At 37.3% G+C, this 18251-nt stretch overlaps 1 protein-coding gene across 3 annotated transcripts in view; it reads left to right on the top strand.

The window, feature by feature from the left end:
- Sik2 (salt inducible kinase 2) overlaps positions 1–18251 on the top strand; it is a 109350-nt gene that overhangs the window by 11882 nt on the left and 79217 nt on the right. For all 3 annotated transcript variants that reach the window (XM_026779263.1, XM_013346246.2, XM_005347327.3), the window contains exon 3: positions 1507–1570. In XM_026779263.1, the coding sequence (XP_026635064.1) occupies positions 1507–1570 (64 nt within the window). The remainder of the gene's footprint in view (positions 1–1506; positions 1571–18251) is intronic.

The following is an 18251-nucleotide window of genomic DNA, read 5'->3' as shown; positions in this document are numbered from 1 at the left end:
ATAGATACATAGATAGATACATAGATAGATACATAGATAGATACATAGATAGATGGATATTCTATATATTTATACAAATATGTACATGTGTACATATATACTTGTAAATAATCTTATTGATTGAAAATTTCAACTTAAAAAGTTGGAAACCATCAGCTTATGATAATCCTCCCATACACGCAATAATATGTATATTGTACCACTCAAAATATTTCCTAAAATTCTAAAACTATACAGATTTAAGTCAAATTTGCATCAGATTTTCCCTATAAGCATTTGTTTTACATTTCTGAAGGAGATAGGTCTATAATCATTTTAGAAGGACTAATGAGCCATGTCCTAAACTGATTCCCGTAAGTCACATGGTACAAATACATGTATTATGTATTTGTAAAGTCAAGTTACTGCCTAATTTTATTAAATTCCAAATTTTCAACAGCTCTTATTTCTTTACTACCGTACTTATTTACTTATCTGATGAAGCACAGTCCTAAGCCTGTGTGTTAGTGAAAATTAGTTTCAGTAGACGACTATTAAAAGGGTGTTAAAGGGCTTTGAGAAGGTATTTGGCATGCATGCTAGATGACCTCACTTTGGTCCCCAGAGCCTACATGAAACTAGGGACTTAATTTCATCTCCAAAACCCATGTAAAAATGACAAGAATAGTGGGCGTACACACTCAAGATCCCAGTGAAGGGAGATGTAAACATGGATCCCTGGGGCTTTCAGGGCGGGTCAGCCTAGCTGAGGAAAACCTGAAGCTGACCTCTACCTTCCACACACTTACACACATGTTCACATAACACAGATAAACATACAATGCACCCACACATACATGCACATAAGCCCCCCCCCACACAACGTATACAGAAAAATAGTTTAAAAATGCTTATCTTGAGTCTGAGTAGTGTTTGTTCATATAGTAGAAAAATCAAATTGGTAACAATGATACACTTTCTTTCTGAATCTAGAAAAGCTAATTTAAATGAAAATATAAAGCAGTAGAGCTATGAAGAAGCAGCTTGCGAGCAATACTTTAAAATTACAAGTACCTTGTAACAATATTAACCAAAGCACAGTAGGAAAGAATATAGATACCACATTGTGCTAGCTCAGCTAAACAGCCTTGATAACATAGCACTCACAGCCTCAAGTGAAGAGTTGATGGAAAGATCTTCAGAACTTCTTTAACCTGTGTTCACCTCCTTTAACCTGAATAGGAATGCATAGGAATCACTTTTGTTTAAATATATATATATATTCTAATTCTGCAGTACTGGAATCAGACTTGAAATTCTGCATTTCTAGCTGGGCTGTGGATTCAGATTTAGAACAAGAATCTAATAGTCACAGGAATGATGGGTTGAGTATATGAGGCTTATAAATACTGACTTCTAAATAGTTCATAACTTACTCTTTCACTAAAAATTTTAATTTATGTAACCCTATAGAATGTGGTAAAGTAATCCTTTCTGTCTGACTAATATAGGACCATTTATCAATAGGTAATGGAGACCAAAAGTATGTTGTACCTTGTGACAGAGTATGCCAAAAATGGAGAAATTTTTGGTAAGTTTTTTCTTTATTTTTATTTTTTTTGTAACTTAAAGAAGTCACTAGCCTGCATGAATGAGCTACTTCATATTAATTTTTCTGGTTATTTAGTAATTAACAATATTTTAAGTCTTAAACTATTAAATTCTAGGTAATTTAAAATATGGAATATAACTTATTTTCTTACATACATGATTTTAAAAATACTTTTTAATTTTCTATTTGCATTAGAGAGTAGCTAGTAAAAGAAAAGGAGAAACTTGTTATCTGATAAGAGACATTTTATTTCTTTTTACTTTTTACCATTTTGTTTATTGAGTCCTGCTATGGCTTAGCTTTGAGGGGATTCATTGGTGGCCTATGTGTGATCTTATGGCTCTTATGCTTAAGTCAGGTACTCCCTGTAACTGTAAGACCTCAGCTTCAGTGGGTTTCTTTCAGGTATTTGACTGCTTTCAGTTTGGGCTATGATATATAGGTTGCTATGGACATTCATGTGCAAATCTACCCTGAAGTAACATTTGCCCTGAAACCTAGTGTAAGAATTTTAAGATAATAGACTCCTGCTTTGCCCTGCCTGAACATTATGGTTTTGTCATATTGTGCTTGGATCAGAAGACATCACTTTTACATTTCTCTGTATACGTGAATATTTACACCTTTGTTTCTTTGGGTGGGTACTTAGTTTCATGTAGAGTCATTTTCCTTTGGCCTGATGGATGCTATTAGTATTTTTTGTAGTGCAGGTGATGAAATCCTTCCATTTTTGTATATCTAAAATCGTCTTTATTCTTTTCTAATATGGAGGATTGAACTGGAGGCAGTTTTCACCAATTTTAGTAATTTGATTATTTTGTGTGGTTTTCTTCAAGATTCTTTGGATTAGTGTTCACAAGTTGTTTGGACTTGTAAATACAGTGTTTTTATTGAATTTAGAAATTCTTCAGCCATTGTTTTCTTAACTTATTTCTGTCCCACCTCTTTCTCCTCTCTTTAAGAGTCTAGTCCAGTCTTGCCTAGTCTTTTTAAAGAATTTCCTTTTCCTATTTTTCATTTTAAGTAGTTACTCTTCTGTGTCTTCAAGCTCACTAGTCTTTTATTCTGCAATATCTAATATATTTTTCCTAGTTAAATGTATTTTTCACCTCAGACAATGAATAGATTACAATCTGATTTGAACCCTTTGCATGTGTATTAGGGGGCTCATGTCTTTACTTGGCTTTTGAACATCTGAGATACAATAAATTTTTACTGTCCCTGTCTGCTAATATCCAGTATGTCTGTTCAGCTCTGGATCAGCTTTGATTGGCCACTGTTCTCTGTTTTGCTCATATTTTTCTGCTTCTTTTCATGAAGGATGGAGGGATAGGGTGAAAGACAAATGGTCAAAGAAAACCTCACTGCATGGGTCTATATATATGGAGAAAAGAGGATTATCAGGAGATAGAGAAGAACAAATACAGAGAGTCCTTGAGGCCACAGAGTTCTTGGCATGTCTAAGGGTTAGCAAAGAGGCCACCATGATTGGAGAGAAGAAAGCGCGAGGGGAACAAGAAGGAGCAAAGAGAAAGACTACTAAGAGAGGCGGTCAGAAAGGTAAACGGGAGGAGGAGTGAGGAGCAGATTTAGGGACTTTGTATCTATTGTAAATACTTTAGCTCCTACTCAGATTTTCGGTAGTCATTCTCATTAAAGAGTTAAGCACGGGGCTGTTGAGATAGTTCAGTGGGTAAGACCATTGGCTGCTCTCTCAGAGGACCCAAGTTCAATTCCTAGCACTACATGACAGCTGGACTGTAACTCCAGTTCCAGGGAATCTGACACCCTCTCTGGCTTCCATGGACACCAGGCACATATGTGATGTACAGACTTTTGTGCAGGCAGAACACCCATACACATAAAATAGACTCAAACAGACGAATGCCTGGGTCATCGTATTCAAATCATCACTGAGACACACTGCTGTTTTCAAAGTAGATTGTAACCAAAATCTGGTTAGAGGGTTTTGAAGTAGTTACTGTCAGCTCTGGTTAGAATGTACAGTAACATGGGGAGTCATTGGTGTGTCTGTCTGTCTGACTATCTGTGTTGCACAGATTGACATCAAGTGTCTTCTTTAGTCACGCTACACCTTTTTAAATTTGAAGCATGCATGGTTCTTACTGAACCTGGAACTTGCTGTTCAGCTATGCTGGCAAGATCCACTACCCAAGCATTGGGTTTACAGGTGCACACCACCATGCTGGAATTTTACATGGGTACTAGGAACTTAAACTCAGATCCTTTACTGAACCCGTTTTTTATGTGGGTACAGAGGATCTGGATTCAGATCCTAATGCTTGTACAATAAGGGCTTTACTGGCTGAGTCATCTCCTCTTTAGCCCTTCAGTACATATTTTTAAAGTAAAATCAATTTGATTTCTTGTCAGATAGAGACTACTTAAAGTAGTGTGCGTAATTATGGGAGTAACTAAGATCTAGTTCCTGAGGCACTTAAATTAGAGAGTTAGGGAAAAAGGAGAAGACAGAAGATGAGACTGGAAAGGAAGAAAACATGGTTTGCTGGAAAACATGTGAACCAAGTAGTCTCAGGAGGATGAGTGAACATCTCTGTCAAGAGATGCTGGTAGATCAAGAACTGAAGAGTGGGCATTGATATCACCGTTTTGAAGTAGCGAGAGCAAATTTGAAGGAGCAGCTGGACCAAAACCTTGATTAAAGGTGTTTAAAGAACAAATAGAAGAAAATGGTGAATGCAAACAACTTTTCAATGAGAGAAACGGGAAGTAGTTCACAGGATCAGTGAAGTCAAGAGAAGGCTTTATTAGGTCATTACCCATTTTTAAAGCTTTTTTTGGGGTTTTTTTTTTTGTTCTTGGTTTTTTTTGTTTGTTTTGTTTTTCAAGACAATATTTCTTTATGTAACAGCCCTGGCTATCCTAGACTCTGTAGACCAGACTGGCCTTGAACACAACAGAAATCTGCTTTCCTCTGCCTTCTGAATGCTGGGATTAAAGATGTGTGCCACAGTAACCAGGCTAGATTTTTAACTTTAAGCTGTAGTTTAAACTAGAAATGGTTTTACATGTTAGGTGTTATTTTTATGAAAAGGGGATGGTCTCAACTTTTCTTTTTGTTGAGATCTTTGAAATAAGCTTGAATCACACTCATATATAAATTGAGGCACATTTTGTGCATTTTCACATAAAAAGTTTTTTCTTAGTGTAAATTATCTAGGGTAAATGGTCAGTTTAAATTCTGAAAAGGAGACTTTTAGATAGAGAAGCTGGACAGAGAGTGTTAGTTAACTTTCCACTGTGGTACAGTTCATTTGAGTACTGAAGCCAATGAGTAATATAATTTAATTTTAAAATATGATGAAATCCTTGGATAATATTTACTGTTTAGAATGGAAGACTCTAGAGGAATCAGAGACCATTTAGTATGATTTATTTTTATTTATTTTGGCTTTGTTATTTATGCGGGTTGTAGCCCAACAGAACTCAATGTCTTTTCTCACAAAAACTATCTCTCTCTCTCTCTCTCTCTCTCTCTCTCTCTCTCTCTCTCTCTCTCTCTCTCTCTCTCTTTCTCATGTGCCAAATCTTCTAGGCTGAGATCCTTGGTGTCGGTATTGATTTCATCTCCAGCATCCCTCTTCTGATAATTTGAAATTCTGCCTGTGCTTCCTACATGTCTCTCAAAAAACATGCATCTCTCTATCCTCCTTTCTCCCCTGTCTGTATTATACAGTTGTTGATTTATTTAACAAGGTCTCCAGGATGTTTCTAGAATGATCTGTTTTTTTCCTTTTCTTTCTCCCTCTCTCTGTTTAAAGCCTCACTGTATAGCACAGGCTTCAAATTTTCAAATACCAATTCTCCTGCCTCTGCCTCCTTCATAGAGGTAGGGTGCAGTAGTGTACCACTAACCATGATCAGGGTGATTCTAAAACACCAGCGTAGTCATGTTAGTTGTCCTCATTTTCTAGTTTGTTTAATGACATTAAATAGAGGTGGGTACGGGGGAGGGAGGAGTTTTGAAAGTAAGGTAGTGGCATAAGAACAGTTGTTAGAAAAAGATTAATTTTCATGTGGCTTCTATATGTGATAATATGCAGTTCAAGCAACATCTACCAAATAGTGAAAAATATGTGTAAGATTTCAAATGAATTGAGCCAAAAATGTGTTAAGTCGGCTGGAAATGTAATAAAAAGAACCACATAGAAACAGTATTGGAGTTTTGTTTTGCTATATTTTAATGTTTATCTTTTAGACTTAGGACTTCGGAATCACCTTTTACCTTTACAAGTATTGTTTTAGACCTACTCTGTGCTGGGAGGGTGTGGTATCTTTTTTCGCTCTTTTATTTTTGTATTTAGTTGGCCAGCAAACCATACTATGTTCTTGCAAAATGACTTGAAATTGAATCCTTCTGTTTCTGCAGTCATCACCCTAATCTAGGCTTTCATCACCTCATGTCTCAATTTGTGAAGATCTCATGTTTTATCATACTCTATTTCTTCGCTAGTTAAGTATATTTCAGTGTACTTAGTTTGATCTTCCTGAAATAACTTTATTATATTACAACTGTATTAATAGCTTTCATGTATCTCACTGTTGAAAACTAAAACTCTCCAGTCTATAACTAGGTTAACTCCTACTTGTGCCCAGCTATTCCTTGCATAATTTATTGATAATCGTTAATCTAGACAATCTGCTTTACTTAATAGGTCAACTTTTTTTCTCCTTTCCTCCATCCTTTCTTTCACTCTCCTTTTTCTTCTCTCCTTTCCCCCTCTGTTTCTATATCCAAAATTCTAATTTTGGCAAAAGTATGCTTGTGCTAGTGTAAGGATAAACTAATTTTTTTTTAAGGTTTGTTCTTTTTACCATTCGGCCTTCATTTCTACTGACATATTCTTCTCTTCCTCCAAGGCAATGACATTCACTTTAGCTCATTAATTTGGATTTATTTCCATTTACCTTATGTGCTAGTTCTGTTTCTAATTTTACTTTTGAGAAGAGTATCTTCAATGCATCATGAATTTTTCCCCTATATGTAAAAGAAGTATGCTAAGGAGGTGTGTAAGGACCAATTGTAGAAGACCTTGTGTGTTAGAATAAAAAGTTAGCATTATTTCTTAGAATGACCATCCTTCAGCCCAAAGGTGATAGTGTGTAAATGATGTTTCAGGAAGATAACCCAGTGGTGGTGTATAGTCTGAAGTTGAGGAGAAGAGGGGAGAAGACGCAATTTAAGAGACTGTTTTATTTACATGGAAGGAAAAGTCTGAATTAAGATGTTAGATACCAGAATCACACAAAAAGATTTTAAGTATGAAATAATTCCAATTCTAAAAATAAGACAGTTGATATTTGTTAAGCATGTCCAAGTTAGGTGCTAAAGTATTTAATATGATCATGTAAATCTCAAAAAAATAAAATAAAATAGAAAAACCTTCTAAGGAAGACTCTGAAAGATTTAGAAATTTGGATTCAGAAATTTGGCTAAAGTCACACAACTGTTAAATGACAGACTGGCCTTGGATGAGTCAGTGAGGCAATCCCAGAGTCAATACTGCCAGTAATTATACTTTACCTTCTCCGCAGGAGGTCTTACTGACTCAGGGGTAGGATTTGGAGCAGGTATAAGTGGAGAAAATGCTTATACTATTGGCAACAATATGTAAGTTTGGCTTCAAAGTGGAAAATGATGAATTAGATGTTAATGTGTTAGAGGTAATAACCAGGACATTTAGTTTGATATAGATAGTTGCCATTTGAAGATATGAGAAAAAATTCAAAAGTGAATTTAGCTGCAACAATAAAAATAATAATAGCTTAACAGTGTGTAAAATATTGGAACCAGACCCTTCACTGAAAAAGATATTCAACAATATTAGTTATCAGGGACATACTAATTGAAAATCCCAGTAAAGCAACATTCCACATCAACTAAAATGGTTAAAATTAGAGATGGATAGCACTAAATGGAAGAAAGACTGTGAAGCAACTAGAACTACTCTCATACTACAGGTGGAAGTGTAATTTGTGTAACACTTAGGAAAACAGATAATTTCTTATAATGTTAAACATGCATTTTCCCAGTCACAAAAACTAGAAAAGAACAAGTGTTCTTCCAAGTGATTTGCCCAGGGATGTTCATATCAACCCTTTCATAATGCCCAAAAGAGGAGCAATCAGAATCTTCATCAGTGGCTAATGTATCCAAAGCAGTCTATGATATGGTAATGCAAACTAAGATGGCTCTGAAGGCAAAAGGCAAACAGTAGCACATAAATAAACCTTATAGGAACCACTGAACAAGAACACAAGACTACAGTTTATAGCCAGGCATGGTCACGCATGCCTTTAGTCCCAGAACTCAGAAAGTCTAGTCTACAGAGTGAGTTTGGACAGCCAGAGCTACACAGAAATCCTGTTTCGAAATAAAACAAAGGCATGCATTGTATGGTTCCATCTGCGTGCGGTTCTACCACAGGCAACAATGATGGGTGGTTATAGAGGTTGGGAAGTGGTTGTCTTTAGGGACAGGAGACTGTAAGAGCCCTTTTATCACCTCTTGATATACAGTGGAAATCTCATAGCGATATCTGATCATCTGTCACAAGACCCTTCTGATGCTCGTACTGGTTATCAACCACCCAAGGTTTCCTCTGCAATGTTGGGGCATCCTCCTTCAGCCCACAGGCCTAGAATATTTAACAGACTTTTCTATAAAGCAGGATTTTTGAAGGATTATACTACCTTGTCTTTTCAAGGTTTTGCAGCCACTCTCTTTTGTGTCCTGCTTGTCCAATTTGAACAGCACACCATCAAGGGTCAAGGCATAGAACATACAAATTTCAGATTTGTACTTGTGGTAGGTTGAATGTATGGCTCCCATAAGCTCCTAGGGAGGGGCACTATTAGAAGGTGTGACTTTGTTGAGTAGACATGGCCTTATTAGAAGAAGTATGTCACTGTTGGGGTGGGCTTTAAGATTTCCTATGCTCAAGATATCACCCACTTCTGTAACAAGAGGGCTTGCTTGTTGGGGTTTCTGTCCTGCCCAGTTCCCACAGCCAGCAAGTCCCAAAGAAAATCACACAGAGTTCTCCATAAGTTATAAACTGATTGGTTCCTTAGCTCAGGCTTCTTGTTAACTCTTATAACTTATATTAACTCATTATTCTAGTATATGTTAGCCACATGGCTTGGTATCTTTTTCATCGGGGCAAGTCACATCCTGCTTCTTCAGTGTCTGAACAGGACTGCGGAGACAGCTTCCTTCTTCCCAAAATTCTCCTATTCTCATTGTCCCGCCTCTACTTCCTGTCTGGTTGTCCTGCCTATACTTCCTGCCTGGCTACTGGCCAATCAGTGTTTATTATTTATTTATTGACAGGATACAGACAATTCTCCCACACCACTTCCTCTTTCTTTCTTTCTTTCTTCCTTTCTTTCTTTCTTTCTTTTTTTAAACAAAGGAAAATATGCATAGTCCATTTTTGGGGAATGTGGGTGTAGTATTCCAGGCTACTTCCAGCTGGTTGGAGGCACTGATAATCTTATGAGGACCTAAAGAAAATTTAGAGTTTTGATCAAGTCCTGACTAGAGTATCCTAGTCTTGAATCTGTTTTGGATGTAGAACTCAGACATCTGGGCTATCTGTTCCTACTGGAGATTTTTCAGGTGATCTTCCTTGATCAAACCTGATTTTTCTTAACTCAGAATGAATCCACAGCTTCTTTTTTCCTGTAGAAACAAAAGCAAAATCTCTTCTCCAAGGTAACATACCTTTTGGCTTCAATTTTGAAGTCAAGTATTTTCAGAATACCTATCTTGAATTAATTCAACAGCATTTATAAGCAAATATCTTTTAGCAGCTGTTGCTTCTTCCACAGCATGCAAACAATTCAAAGAGAGCATAATAACATACAATATCCAGATTCTGTGTGTATTTTCCATCTTTATGTGGCTTAACTTAACCTCTGTTTATTTTATTTTTACTTTTACTTTTTGAGACAGATTCTCTGTATATCTTTGGCTGTCCTGGAACTCCCTCTGTAGACCAGGTTGTCTTTGAACTCACAGAGATCCACCTGCCTCTGCCTCCCAAGTATTGGGATTAAAGGTGTGTGCCACCACACCCAGCTACTCTCTCTTTTTTATTTTAAGGACTTTAACCTTTTCCTTTTCTCTCCCAAACCAGCATATATTTTTAACACACAGTAAATCATTTAGAGGTTTTTTTTTTATCTTTGAATCTATCTTTACTGTATATCTCTCTCTTTTTCTTACCACATGAGTCTTTAATTTGCTAAGCAGTATGGGTAGGATTAAAGCTGTAGCTTTGATGACTGGTTCCAGCCCATTCCTTGGCTTTCTAAAATTCCAGGCTCATGGCAGAGGTACTGGCCAGAGCCATGTTTATTGCCTCAACTCTATGGCGTTTCAGGGTCCTTGCCAGCAAGCAAGCTGCAACAGTGTGTGTCCACAAACAACACTCAAATGCTCTCTCTCTGTAGCCAGACCTCCTGCCTCAAAGAGTCAGAGTTTGCACTGGCAGGACAGCCCAAAAAGCCAGCATTTTAAAACTGCACAGCTTTTTTCCTGCTATTGCTGAAAATCAAAAAGCATGCGGTCAGCTTTTTGTCAACACTATTTAAGTGTTTCCTGGCTGGACCTCTTAAAAGAGCTGCAAAGTTTTACAGCTAAAGCTGAGTCAGGAATCCTCTCTTAGATGAGAGCGCTTGCTTGCCTCTAGCAAGCAGAGCAGATCCGAGAAATTGCTGCTACCAAGAAACCATGTATAATGCTGTTATTTTGCGTCTCAAATTCCCAAGCTGTCTCAGGCTGTCTCAGGCTTTATGTGGATGCAGTTGTTCACACGTTGGCACCATTTGTAACATAAGGGCCTGCTTTTGGGGGTTTCTGTCCTGCTCAGTTCCCACAGCCGTTTAGGTCCCAAAGAAATCACACAGAGAGTCTGCATTAGTTATAAATTGATTGGCCCATTAGCTCAGGCTTTGTATTAGCTCTTATAACTTACATTAACCCATTATTTTAGTATATGTTGGTCACATGGCTCAGTACCTTTTTCAGCAGGGTAGGTCACTGCTTCTTCGGTGTCTGGACAGGACTGCCGAGACAAATTTCTTCTTCCCATAATTCTCCTGTTCTCATTGCCCTACCTATACTTCCTGCCTGGCTACTGGCCAATCAACGTTTATTTAAAACATGATTGACAGAATACAGACAATTCTCCTGCACCACACCTCCTATTGCCTTCTAATCAAGATGTAGCCAGCACTAATGTCTGCACACCACCAAGTTCACCACCATGATGATAATGGACTGAATCTCTGAAACTGTAATTGTCACCTCAATTAAGTGTTTTCCTTTATAAAGCTGCCATGGTCATGGTATCTCTTCACAGCAATAGAAACCCTAAATAAGACATTGCTAATGTTGATCTGGAAATCCTTTGTTCTCTATATCTTCTAAGCCTCCTTTTCTTCCTTTCTTTTCTTCCTCCCTCCCTCCCTCCTTCCCTCCTTCCCTCTCTCCCTCCCTCCCTCTCTTCCTTTTTTCCAAACTAATTGAAGTTCTCTCTAATCAAAAGTTCCTCTCAATTCATTATATCCTCATTGATTTCCTTTTAGAAAAACATTCTACATTGTTTTGTATAATTCATATTGATAACTTATCTACAAACTGCTTTTCATTATTCTTAAAGTCTTCATGGCTTTTTGTTGCTATTGTGTTTTTTTTGTTTGGGTTTCATGTGTATGGTGTATGTATGTATATGTGTATACAAGTGGATGCCAGAAGTCAATATTGGGTGTACTCTTGTATTACTCTCTTCCACATTAAAACATAAATAAAAAAATAAAGCAGGGTCTTATACTGAACCTAGAGGTCAGACCAGTTTGGGGGCTACAGTGGCTATCCAATTGAGTGTCCAGCATCCTGCCTGTCTCCACCCCACTGCATGGGGATTGCAGATCAATGGAATTATTATGTGGAAGTTGGGGATCCTTAGGCTTGCACAGGACATACTTGACTCACTGAACCATCTCTACCCAGTTTTTTTTGTTTTGTTTTGTTTTGTTTTTGAGACAAGGTCTCACGTAGCCCAGGTTGTCCTAAAGCCTTGAATTTCTTTGTGCCTTCACCTCCTGGGTGCTTAGGATCAGACCAGGACTTCTTACATGGCAGACAAGCATTCTACCAACTGAGCTATTTCTAGCACTTCACGTCTACTTTTTCTCTCTAACAGATTGAAGTTCTGATGAGGATTTAGCAAAATACAAATGATTTTATAAGTACCTGTTGAATGAACAATGTAATAGTCTACTGTGGCCTTTATAAGACTTATATTTATTCAGGGAAGCCAAAGAGCATGCTGCCAGGTTAAGTAGTCTCAGGCACTTCTTTGTTCAGATTTTGAAAGGAGTGTTTACTCTTGGGGAGATAAACATGAATGAGGAAATACCAGCTGCATCAAGAGAGAAATTGGTTTCCTCTAGAATCCTAAGCAGTTTCTGGGTATTTGATGGTAGTTCTACCTTCTACTTAACTTTATTCTGACTTCTACACCTCCCTTATTAAAGTTTCCTTTTTGGAATATTATGGTAAATGAGAGCATGTGGATTTAATCATGGTAGCTTTTATTTTCTGGTTTTTAAAATACCTGACAGATATAATTTTCTGAGTAGCCTGGAATATGTAATAGCAAATAAATTTGCTTTAAAAAACTGTTTTTTTTCGCACTGGCTTTGTGGGAGCCTAGGCAGTTTGGATGCTCACCTTTCTAGACCTGGATGGAGGTGGGTGGTCCTTGGACTTTCCACAGATCAGGGAACCCTGATTGCTCTTCGGGCTGACGAGGGAGGGGGACTTGTTTGGGAGAGGGGGAGGGAAATGGGAGGCAGTGGCGGGGAGGAGGCAGAAATCTTTAATAAATAAATAAAGACAGTTTAAACTGAGACATTGTTATGTAACATGAAAAAAACTGGTTTTTTCATTTGGAGTTATAGGTGTGATTAATGAAAGTTATTCATAGTTCTACATTCTTTAGAACTATTTCTTATTTATCCAGGTGGTCACGTGCAATAATAAATGGTGCAAAAATCATAGAGTGGTTGCCTTGGCAGACAATTTGGGTTCTGTTCAAACAATTAAACGGGCAGTCAGCAGATTCCGGCCTGGTAATTAAATTACCCAGAGGCTTTGTTTTCAGATTTCTGCCTCTTGATATGCTGTGTCTTTTCAGGCTGAATTTGTTCCTGAGGTTTATTGATTCATTTCCTGTCTTTCCCTTTCAATGGTAACATACTGGGATGCCAGCTGTGATAATTGAAAAGGGCTTTGTCTAAATCAAAATACCTTTAGACACTTAGTTTCCCCAGGGAGTCAGAGACAGTTTCCATGGCTATTGCCTATGTTAGGAAGGCAGTCCCATTTACTCTCTGACTTTAAGTAAACTCGAAGGTGTTACTCACTTTCCATAACCACTTGACTCTTATTTAACTTTTAGGTTTTGAAAAACTTACTAATTGAGGTCCCAAGGGACAATTACTTAAATTTATCTCCATCTCTCCATTTTCTTCCTTCTTCGCTTTAGTTTAGACCATCATTTCTCATTTTAATTACTTCAGCAGACTAGGGTTTCTTTGCCTTTCAACTAGTCCCTCTTGAGTTACGATGTTACTATCAAAATGATTCTTCAATCATTTTGAAGGAGACTGGTAAGTCTCCTCTTTGTCAGTTTTTTGCTTAGACTATTTCTGTACCTCCCGTTGAATTAAGTATTAAATAAAAAATTAATGTGATATAATTGCCTATTCCTATCTTTCTTTCCAGTCCTATCCTGGGCACTTGATCTTTTGAGTTTTGTTTTTTTTTTTTAATATTTATTTATTATGTATACAATATTCTGTCTGTGTGTATGCCTGAAGGCCAGAAGAGGGCACCAGACCCTATTACAGATGGTTGTGAGCCACCATGTGGTTGCTGGGAATTGAACTCAGGACGTTTGGAAGAGCAGGCAATGCTCTTAACCTCTGAGCCATCTCTCCAGCCCCCGATCTTTTGAGTTTTATTGACTGGCCTAAATCTGCTGTGCACATAGATCAATGGATAAACGTTGTTCTTGTGCGTTTGGTAGATGTCAGTGTGGGAAGACTGAAGGTGTGTGCAAATGTTGAGGTAAAATTAAACTATCCTTAGAAAAATTTGGATGGCTCCCTTTGAATATTTATTAGTTACGTGAAACACTGTTATCTTTGAAGATGTCAGACCTAGTTGAATTATATGTAAATTTAGTCAGCATTTAGAGAAACTAGGAACTACACAAAGCCTGGCATGGTTCTTGATTCAGTTGTCATTGGCTTTCCCTCCTGCTTTTGTTTAAATTGGGTCACAAACTTAAAATGCCCAGTGAAAGGTCTCTGTGTTCTAGCTTGAGTCCCACCTTTAGCTGCTGATGTAAACATCCTTGGGCAAGCTTCCTGACATCTGTGAACCTCTGTCTCCCTTAGCATGTCAACAAGCAAAAATTTGAGCTGTTTGAGCGTCCTAAGTGCTCTGTGATTGGCACTGTGCTGGAGATTACAAAACACAAAAGCAGGAGTGGCTTGACCCATCCATTACATTAGAGGAATTTATAGTCGATGGTGTAGGTCTGAAAAACTGTTGTCTGTAAATCCCAGGAAGTAAAGTTTCTAAAGATATATTTGATGAATGGACTAAATTTCACAGTAATGAAATGTTTTGAAACTTCACGTGCTTGGAAACATAAGTCTAATAGACCATAATTGAACAGATGAGTTTCTAAAGAGTAGACTCCTTGTCCTACTGACTCCTGGTTTTATTTCAACTATCTCTTGATAATTCCTGGCAGCCTGCCTTGAGTTCCGGCTAGAGTTGAACTTTGGTTGTGTGACAGGTGAGCTGGGCAGTGTCCAGTGTTTCTAGCTCAACCACCGTGAATGGAGAAAAGCATTGGCCCTGCCCTTGGCTGCAGCACAGCCAGCCAGATTCTGGTCATGTGAAAACGACACTGACAGTCTGTTTGTAATTTCTTCTCTGGTTGTTTTTTTGGGTGAATTTCTGTTAAGTGAATTATTGTATTAAAGAATTTGAATCAGGTTGTAATAATTCAGGGGAAGGGATTGTTGTGAAAAGGGAGAATCCTATCTGCTGAGGATGGATTTCCTACTTAAGGTAAAATGAAAAGCTGTGACTACATAGGGGGTAACCTTTTTAATGCCCTTCAGCAAATATCCTTTCTGCTTCCACAAAGAGTTAAGATTTCTGAAGATGTTGTATTCCTAAAAATAGGATGCTTTGCTTTATTCTTAATGAATAATCTGATTGTGTGGTTTGCCCATTGCATATGTTTTAAAAATTATATCTTACTGATTCAAAGTGATACATTACTTGTTGTGGGAACATTCTAGGTTAGGTAGGTTCTAGGTGTTGAGATTGCATTGGTGAACTAAGTCCCTCACTTCATGAAGGTTCTTGTGAATTAGTTTTGTGTCTTTAAGCTTATAAATCCTTTTCAGCCCAGTGTTCTGAAATGATGGCCTCTGAGTGAGTGTTCGGACTCCTAGTGCTGGGGCTGCAGTGGATCCTTTCAACCCTGAGCTCTTGTTGGTTCTGGTGAATTGCTTTAAATCCCATTGATGGTTACTTTCAGAACTGGCTTCTGAGACACTGAGCCATCTTCTGGTCTGCCCTATAGCTTCTTTATCTTTTTGCTCAGCCTTCCAGGGCCATTTCTTAAACTTCATCCTTTAATCTTAGTTGCTGTTGTATTTTTAACACTGAAGAGCTTAATTTGTTTGCTGGTTATTCCTTTTAAAAATAATTAACCTAATGGTTTTACATTATCTTTTGTTAATTCTCTGAGAAAAATTAAATTTTTTTTTCACTATATAATCTTTCTTTTGCCTCCAGGTTGAATTTTATTTCTGTTTCAGATCTGTTTTCATCTGTGTTATTTTTTTTTTACATTGGAGAGGTTTTTTATGTTTATGTACATATTTAGTTGTTTTTCTCTACATAAAAGCAAGGAACCATAACAATGATTAGAAAGCAAGTCAGTGGGTGGGATTTTTCTACTCTGGGCTTTATTAAGGTGATTGGCTGTATTCTTTTATTTGGGATTCTCAGTATTTTTAGCTTTACATTTGAAATTATAAGATTCTTTCAATCTTTTATCTAGACGTTAGAGAGGCTTGGTAACCGTAGCTTTCCTGAGTGAAGAAGGCTGGGTCATGTCAGGATCCAACATGTCTGTATCTACTGAATCATTTTCAATGTGACAATATTCTTTCTCCCCATTTGTTCTTGAGGTCCTTATGTCTGGAAGTACTACTTTAGTTTGAAAACTCTAGAATTGTACTGGACTAGAAATCAGTGTACTCACCTAGTTGCATAGGATCAGAGAGGAGATCTGATGAAATTACTTCTTAAACCGTCCTGCAACTGATCATTTCACTGATTATTTCACCTTCACCTTGTACTAACCTTTGAAATTTCTTGTGCCAAGCATTCCTGAGTATTTAGGGGACACTACAGTGTGAATTATTGATCCCTGTTGTTTTTCATTGCTGAGGCTTTGGTTTTCTCAAGTTACAGTTGATATTTTGACGTATAAAGTCTTTTGTTTCTAGATTCTCTAATTTGCTATTTTTACCGTTTGCTGTTATGGTATGAGTGTGATATAATCTCTCTTCTCTAGGAAGCCTGTCTTAGGTTCCTTTTTCCTCAACACAGTGCTTTACACCTTTGAGGGTAGTGACAGCAGCATTGAAATGTCTTCTGGTTGTTCCAGTCTCTTTCTCCTCCTACGTCAATTTCTGCTGTCGTTTTTCTCTTGATTATAGGCAGCAGTCTTCCACACTCTGTTGCCTATGTTGACTCATTTTAATATTGACCATCATGACTTCACATTGTCAAGTTTCTGTATATTTTATTTTATTTTTTTGTCTACTTTTAAAGAGTGCTCAGATTTGGTAGGCAGTTGTTACTCCTAGCTTAATTTGATCCTTCTGGGCTTTGTTAGGATGTGAACAACCTTTACTCTGTTGGTTTAGCTTCCCTGCAGAGGCTACCCAACCATGCTTTTCATGGTCTAGGTCTCTGATGGATGTCTTGGTTGACCATTGAAAGCTCTTACTGTGCCTGTTAGCAGTAAATGAGCTCAACCCTGCAGGAGCCCCAAATGTCCTTCAACCAATTCTTAAAGAATTTCAGCCTAGTCCTATGTCTTAGTTTTTACAAAGATCTGCTGGTACCTCGGGCAGATTTCTGGCCTTAGTATTTTCCTGCATACCCAATTCCCTCCAGAACTTTGTCCCACATCTTAGAGAAACCGCAGACTTGGATTCTGAGTTCTATGCCTTCTAATAAGAATAGGAACGTGTTCTGTTTAGCATCCCTATCAAAATTCACCCTCTTCAGAAAAGCCAGGCTATCATAGGCCTCCTTTAATTTTTTTCTTTCCTTTTGGAACCAGAGTCCTTTGTTGCCTTTTATCCAGGGTCTAAGAACAGTAGTTTTGTTTTGTTTAGTTTTTATTTATTCTTTGTATAAGAGTGTTTATTCTGCATGTATGTCTGTGCACCATGTGTATGCCTGGTGCCAAGGAGGCCAGAAGAAGACATCAGATTTCCTGGGACCAGAGTTATAGATGGGATGAGATACTATGTAGGTGCAGGGAATTGAACCTGGGTCCTCACTGCTGAACTGTCTCATCTCTCTAGCCACTAAGAAGAGTACTTTTATATATTGATCAATCTTCTAATTGTTCTAAGGATAAATCTAGGTCATGACTACAAATGAAAATCAAGCATTCTTAGTTTAAATCCTATTCCATTTATGTTATAACTTTATTTTTGTGGACATTGTCCTCATTTGTTGAATTCATTTTCTATCTAAAGTGGAGTTTAGCATTTCTTAGAAGCGTTTTCATTCTTCCTTTGTGTTTGTACCTTGCCACTGAAATTCCTTGTTACACTCTTTCCTACCTCTGTTAGGCAGCCTCCTTGGGACTAGAGCTTGCTCTAAGACCTAATATGTGTTACTTCCTTCTGTCTGTCCATGGGAGTATTATCTAGGGTATGAACTTAGACTGATTTGGCTTGATTCTACCTTCTGGGCTATTCCAACCAATATTACTATTGTGGTGCCTTGGCCTTTTCTAGTCCAAAAGACATTTGGATATTGAACACTGGCAGTGCCATTCCTGATTCTTTTGGTCTGTATTATTATTTAAGTGCCATGATTATTTTAAACTGTGATTTTCTTCTTCAGTTCAGTTGGTCTGTTATAGATTATAAAATATTCTATTTCTAGCCCATCAACTTTCTTTCATGTGACTGACTGCAAATTAAGTAATCAATCTTCTTACATTTCTAGGATTTGATATATAAGGAAACTAGCCATTTCTTAGTCTGCCATCTTAAAACAAGGAAAGCAATTTCTTTTAACCCCATCTGCATTCAGTTATTTTTAAATAGATTTACTTTTTATTAAATGTCAGGGTTTTAGTAAAGATATAAATACCCAGCTTTATTATTAATAAACTAAACATTAAACAGTAAAAAATTTTCTCTTTGCATCTTTTTTTAAAAAATATTTATTTATTTATTATGTATACAATATTCTGTCTGT

The sequence above is a fragment of the Microtus ochrogaster genome, chromosome 5 (genome assembly GCF_000317375.1).
Source record: "Microtus ochrogaster isolate Prairie Vole_2 chromosome 5, MicOch1.0, whole genome shotgun sequence".
NCBI classification, from domain to species: Eukaryota; Metazoa; Chordata; class Mammalia; order Rodentia; family Cricetidae; genus Microtus; species Microtus ochrogaster.
Note: the sequence above shows the minus strand (reverse complement) of the source record. Positions and strands in the feature narration are given on the sequence as shown.